The 5,963-nt window shown below is 53.1% G+C and overlaps 1 protein-coding gene across 1 annotated transcript; it reads left to right on the forward strand.

The window, feature by feature from the left end:
* The first annotated feature begins 1,044 nt into the window (after positions 1–1,044).
* Oaz1 (ornithine decarboxylase antizyme 1) lies at positions 1,045–5,142 on the forward strand. The gene is given in 6 exon segments (XM_013022869.1): positions 1,045–1,275; positions 3,552–3,609; positions 3,611–3,697; positions 3,865–4,037; positions 4,343–4,428; positions 4,639–5,142. Coding segments are annotated over 6 exon segments (684 nt in total). The 5' UTR covers positions 1,045–1,129; the 3' UTR covers positions 4,773–5,142.
* Positions 5,143–5,963: the final 821 nt, after the last annotated feature.

The raw sequence follows: 5,963 nt of genomic DNA on the forward strand, positions 1-5,963 counted from the left end.
ATGTCAGCCTCCAGAGTAGCTAGGTTTATAGGCCTGAGCCACAAGTTGCTGGCTGTTTCTAAATTTTAACTTTTCTTGGGGTAGGAGGGACGATAATCTATATACACACACACAAATGTGAATTAAGGAAGGGGAAACAAAGGAGGAGGCTACATGCTTGATAAGAAATGTACTCATTATCTTGCCAATGTAATTGTAACCCCTCTGTACAGTATTTTCACAATAAAAAAAACAAAAAAAACAAATGTGAATTTAATCCTTGGCAAAAAATAAAATAAAATTTGGCCGCTACTGAGTTTATCAGGACCTCAGTTGTGGTGTTAGTGCTCTGTCCCTTAAGCCACACCTCCAGCGCTAACATTTTTGCTTATATCCACGTTTTACAGGAAATATTTTTCTAGATTTCCGTAGCATGAACCTTGAGGTTTTTTTTTTTTAATTATCAAGTTGTTTTCAAACTGAGAGGCCAAATTAAGAACACAATAATAACCGATTATTACAAGGTCATTACTGAAAATAATTTTGTCCTGTGGGGGATGGGCACCCTGGGGGACCTCCTCCTCTTCTCCCAAATACCCAGCGAGCTTTGACGCCGTCAGCCGCCCCGGAGACAAGTTCTTCTGGGTGAAGGGACCCTTAGAGTACGTGGCAGGAAAGGTGAGCGACCCAACTGATGCGGGGGCCTGGTAAATAACCCCGAGGAAACAGGTACGTTCTGGCAAGACGCCCCGACCCCCAAGCCTGGGTGTGGAGGGCGGGGCGACGGCGGGACGCACGCGGCGCAAACTCCGCGCCACAGTAGCCCCGCCTCCTGCACTCCCGTAAGGTGACGCAGCGGGGCAGGACCTCAAATGCTATGACCAATCCATGGCACGGATTGATGGTCTCTCATCACCCTTCACCAATCAAACGGCGAGACTGGACGGCGCGCCGGGTTCTTCCGGTGGCCCCTAGGGCTCCGCCCCCTCGTGCGGCTGCGTTCGCGGCGGCGTGGGAGGGGGCGTGGCCTAGGAGCGGCGTCTATAAAGGTGGGCGGTGGCGGCGGCGCCATTTTGCGAACGGCGAGCAGCGGCGGCGGCGCGGAGAGGCGCAGCGGAGGTTTTCCTGGTTTCGGACCCCCAGCGGCCGGATGGTGAAATCCTCCCTGCAGCGGATCCTCAACAGCCACTGCTTCGCCAGAGAGAAGGAAGGGGATAAACCTAGCGCCACCGTCCACACCAGCCGCATCATGCCGCTCCTCAGCCTGCACAGCCGCGGCGGCCGCAGCAGCGAGAGGTGAGCGCCCCGCCCCCCGCCGGATGCTTCCAGAAGCGCCGGCGGCGCAGGTCTGCGACGGGCTGACCTCAAGACGCTAGGTCGGCCCTAAGAGCGCGAGATCCACCCCTTTGTCGAGGCCACAATCGCACTGGGCGCGGGTTCTCGCCCTAGTGGGGGCGGGGCCGGTTCCTAGATTCTCCCCCCCCCCCCCCCCGCCCCTTCCCCGCCTGGCAGCGCTCTCGGGGTTTTGGGTTAATTGGCTTAGAGGGCGGGGGGTTCTGGGTAGGACTGGGGGAGTCGCAGGGTGAGGACTCTTTAATTTGGGGACTGGACTCGGTTAACCTTTCCAGCCTTAGAAATTCGGGGGCACCGAATGGAGAGTTTGATTTGGAGGAGGGGCCTCGAGTGACAGATTTAGGGTGGTACCGGGTGGGGAGACTTTGTCTTGGTGGAATCATGGCTCTTCCCCATTTGAGGGGGAGAGGAGAAAGAGTTGTTTGGAGTGGGGTATGAATTCGAGAGTCGGATTTGGGGGTTCGAGGGTCATTTGGAGCTCTCAGCACAGGCAGTCTGATTTAGCAGGGAGAGGGTAGGTAGAATTGGGTCGGATTTGGAGTCACGCGCGGAAAGCGGGGGTGGGGAGAGGGGGCAGGATCGGAGTTGGGGACGGCTGTTACCGGCCGAGTGGGGCTGCGAGACCGAGATGAATGTGCACTTTTCGGGCTTGGCTGACAAGTGTTGGTTGTGAAAACATGAGCGCTTCGAGGATGCACCGATGGCCTCGACTGCTTCTTAAGCTTCGGAGCCAATCGGTGTGGATGGCCCTGGGCACCTTGCGTCGGCCGCCCAAGTAGACGGCGACCAGGAGCTGCCTTGTCCAGGAAGAGCGGGCTGGTACTAACGCGATCGGCGGTGCCGAAGGTGTAGTGGGCAGCGGTGCTGGTGTGGCTTGGAGTCCTGGCCCCTCCTCCCAGGGCTCCCACGGTGGGCCTCCATTAGCCTGGTCACGAGAGATTGAGCCATTGTCCCAGCGGGGTTGATGGAGGCCTTGGGAGCCGTGCAAAATGGAGGCGACTTTGGGGCCTGTTTACACTGCGCAGCAAATGGCTGCTGGCGCTGCTGCTGCTGCTGCGCAATTGTGAAAATCTCCCCCCGGGCGCCACAACGAGATGACGCAACCGGGAGATTGCGGCTGAGGTGGGGAGGGGCCCTAAGACTTCGGTATTAGGATCAAAACAGGCGGTGCCCCTGGGCCCCTGGGTGTGTCCGACCAGCTGAGGTCTGTGGCCATCAGCTTTACCTCGGAAGGCTGTGACTGCTTCCTAGAATAAAGCTGGAACTGAATCTGGCTGGTGTAAAGGAAAAGAGGAGCTGAAGAACTGAGGGGAGAAACCAACATTTAAGACTGTATGAGGGGGCTGGGAAGGTGGCTCAGTGGTAGAGTGTTTGCCTTGCATGCATGAGGCCCTGGGTTCGATTCCTCAGCACCACATAAGCAAAAAGCAAAAAGCCGGAAATGGCGCTGTGACTCAAGGCTCAAGTGGTAGAGTGCTAGCCTTGAGCTGAAGAGCTGAGGGACAGCGCCCAGGCCCAGAGTTCAGGCTCACGACCGGACCCCCCCCCCCAAAAAAAAATTATGGGGCTGGGAAGGTGGCTCAGTGGTAGAGCGCTTACCATGCATGCATGAGGCCCTGGGTTTGATTCCTCAGCACCACATAAGAAAAAAGAAAAAAGCCGGAAGTGGTACTGTGGCTCAGGTGGTAGAGCGCTAGCCTTGAGCTGAAGAGCTGAGGGACAGCGCCCAAGCCCAGAGTTCAGGCCCACGACTGGACCCCCAAAAAAATAAGTAATAAAAAAAATTCCTAAAAAAAAAAAAAAGACTGCATGAGGGGAGCTGGGAATGTGGCTTAGTGGTAGATTGCTTGCCTAGCATGCCTGAAGTTCTGGGTTCTATTCTTCAGTGCCCCATACACAGAAAAAGTCGGAAGTGGTGCTGTGGCTCAAGTGGTTGAGCGCTAGCAGGACCAGCTAAAAAACAAAAGACTTCATGAGGAGGATTGGGGTGGAGAGATAGGTGCTCATCCAGGTAGACGCCAGAGAGTACTGAGGTGCTACATTAAATTTTAAATGTACCTCCTGCAGCCAGGAGAGGGACATGTCCCAGCAGGGGACATGTAAGCTGGGCATCTTAAATTAGGCAGGGTTAATAGAAAGCCTTCCTGGTACCTCAGCATGGGGAATTTGGGTCGATTTTTTTTTTTCTTTCCTGCCTTCTAATCATCTTGTCTCCTCAGTTCCAGGGTCTCCCTCAATTGCTGTAGTAACCTGGGTCCGGGGCCTCAGTGGTGCTCCTGATGTCCCTCACCCACCCCTGAAGATCCCAGGTGGGCGAGGGAATAGTCAGAGGGATCACAATCTTTCAGCTAACTTATTTTACTCTGTAAGTACTGGGCCCTGGGCTGGGGGACTGAGCAGGAGGGGCTTCAGAAATTAGGGTGTCTCAAGCACTGCTCCGTGGGTGATTGGGGCCTCTGCCTTTTATTTGGGGATTTTTCTTTTTGTATAGAGGGGGTGATCTCTGATACAGGGTTTGGCTCTGTGCCACAGGATAATCGGCTGAATGTAACAGAGGAACTAACGTCTAATAACAAGACGAGAATTCTCAGCGTCCAGTCCAGGCTCACGGAGGCCAAACACATCACCTGGAGAGCGGTGTGGAGTGGTAGCAGTCTCTACATCGAGCTCCCAGGCGGCCCTCTGCCCGAAGGGAGCAAGGACAGGTGAGAAGCAAGGCCATCCTCAGGCATGTTACCCTGAAATGAGGAGTGAGCCTTCTGATTTAAATAGAGATCTAAGTTGTGGGGAGGGGCTTCGAATTCTGCTCCATAGGACAAACTGGTAATGTCTACGGGCCTTTTTTGGCAAGGTGGGGACAAGGGTGCTACTCAGATCTGGCTCTGCCCAGGTTGGTTATCCCACTACAGAGCTGAGTGCCTTTGTAGGTGTAAAGGGCCAGGACTAGTAGTGTGTGAAAGGACGGGAGGGGAGGGCAGGCAAGGTGCTGATGCTGCTGGTTGTGCTTTAGTTTTGCAGTTCTGCTCGAGTTTGCTGAGGAGCAGCTCCGAGCTGACCATGTCTTCATTTGCTTCCATAAGAACCGCGAGGACAGAGGTAGGCAGTGGCCGGGACCCCTGCTTCTCTGGTGTGCTGGGAACCAGAGGGGGGAGCTGGGCATTCAGGCTGCTGCACCTGTGCTTTTGGAAGCCCAGGGTTTTGTATTCACTCTCCCATGCTGCAGGGAGGCCCCTGGGCTGGCTCTACAAGTGACCTGGGCATGGGGGCTTTTCTGATGACCTTTGGGTTCTTATGTTTTCCCCACAGCCGCCTTGTTCCGAACTTTCAGCTTTTTGGGCTTTGAGATTGTGAGACCAGGGCATCCCCTTGTCCCCAAGAGACCCGACGCTTGCTTCATGGCCTACACATTGGAAAGAGAGTCTTCAGGAGAGGAAGAGTAGTGAGCCCACCTTGCCCCCTGCAGTTCATTGTGTCCTGCTGTGGGTGGGCTGGGAATTCAGACTCTTCTCTCTCCTGTTTTGTCCGCATGTCATGATTGTGCAAATAAACGCTCACTCCAAATTAGCGGTATATTTCTTGAAGTTTAATATTGTGTTTGTGATACTGAAGTATTTGCTTTAATTCTAAATAAAAGTTTATATTTTACTTTTTTATTGCTGGTATAAGATGATTCAGATTCTCCTTGTACTTTGAGGAGGTGTTTCTTATTTGAAGTCTTGGAAAGTTGTAGGTCTCCTAACTTGGTAAGATAGGTAAAATAATCTACCCTTCTATTGCTCTCAAAAATCTAAATAAAAATGATCACCTCTACCACCTGTGTTTGCTTTGTGGTGTTGTGGGTGATGAGGGAGGCTTGGCTGAGGGATCTATGTTTGTCATCATGGAGCTATTGCTTGGCATCAGGTGCATGGCATGTGGTCATCCTTCTGGGAAGGTGGTGCCTAGTGATTGGGCTGTTTGGGTCTCTCAAGCCTGATTACCTCGTATACCAGGTAGGTTTGCATACCAGGTAGGTTTGCGTAGAGATGTAGTACTTTTCTGACCCATCTGGGTGGCTGGTTATCAATACCCTTCATGGGTCCCAGTCATCCCTGAGGCCTTGTTGGGAAGTTCTGTGCCTGACTCCTGGACTTCGGGGGTGCTGGAGGCCTGAGGGTTGGGGTTGGTTACTCGGGTTGTGCAGCCCACCTGCAGGACCTGCAAGTTCCTGGCAGGTTGTAAAAAAGTGAGCAAACTGCCACAATCCGTAGGGTTGTAGTGCCACCTGCTGGTCATATCTGAATACTGCCCAGAGATTCATGCCCCTCAAAGTTAGAAAACAGGATACTAGAATGCCAGGCAGAGCTCAGCCATTGAGGTACACTTGGGGTGAGGGTGTTAACATTCAACCATTTGAATGATGAGGGTACAATCAGGGATAGGAAGACAACTGGACATTTCAAGAAGTGCAAATGTGGTGGGGTTGCAGAATGAAGTAGAGGCAATTAGAAGTGTTCTAGTGGGAGAAACTGGTCCCCAGGTACCAGTGGTCACACATTCATACAAAGACAGAGCTGAGGATTGTATTTGAAAGCCCGTCCTGACATGAGATTCATCTGATTAACCAAAAAAGCCATAAGAGGAGCGAGCTG

The sequence above is a fragment of the Dipodomys ordii genome, unplaced genomic scaffold, assembly GCF_000151885.1.
Source record: "Dipodomys ordii isolate 6190 unplaced genomic scaffold, Dord_2.0 Scaffold64, whole genome shotgun sequence".
NCBI classification, from domain to species: domain Eukaryota; kingdom Metazoa; phylum Chordata; class Mammalia; order Rodentia; family Heteromyidae; genus Dipodomys; species Dipodomys ordii.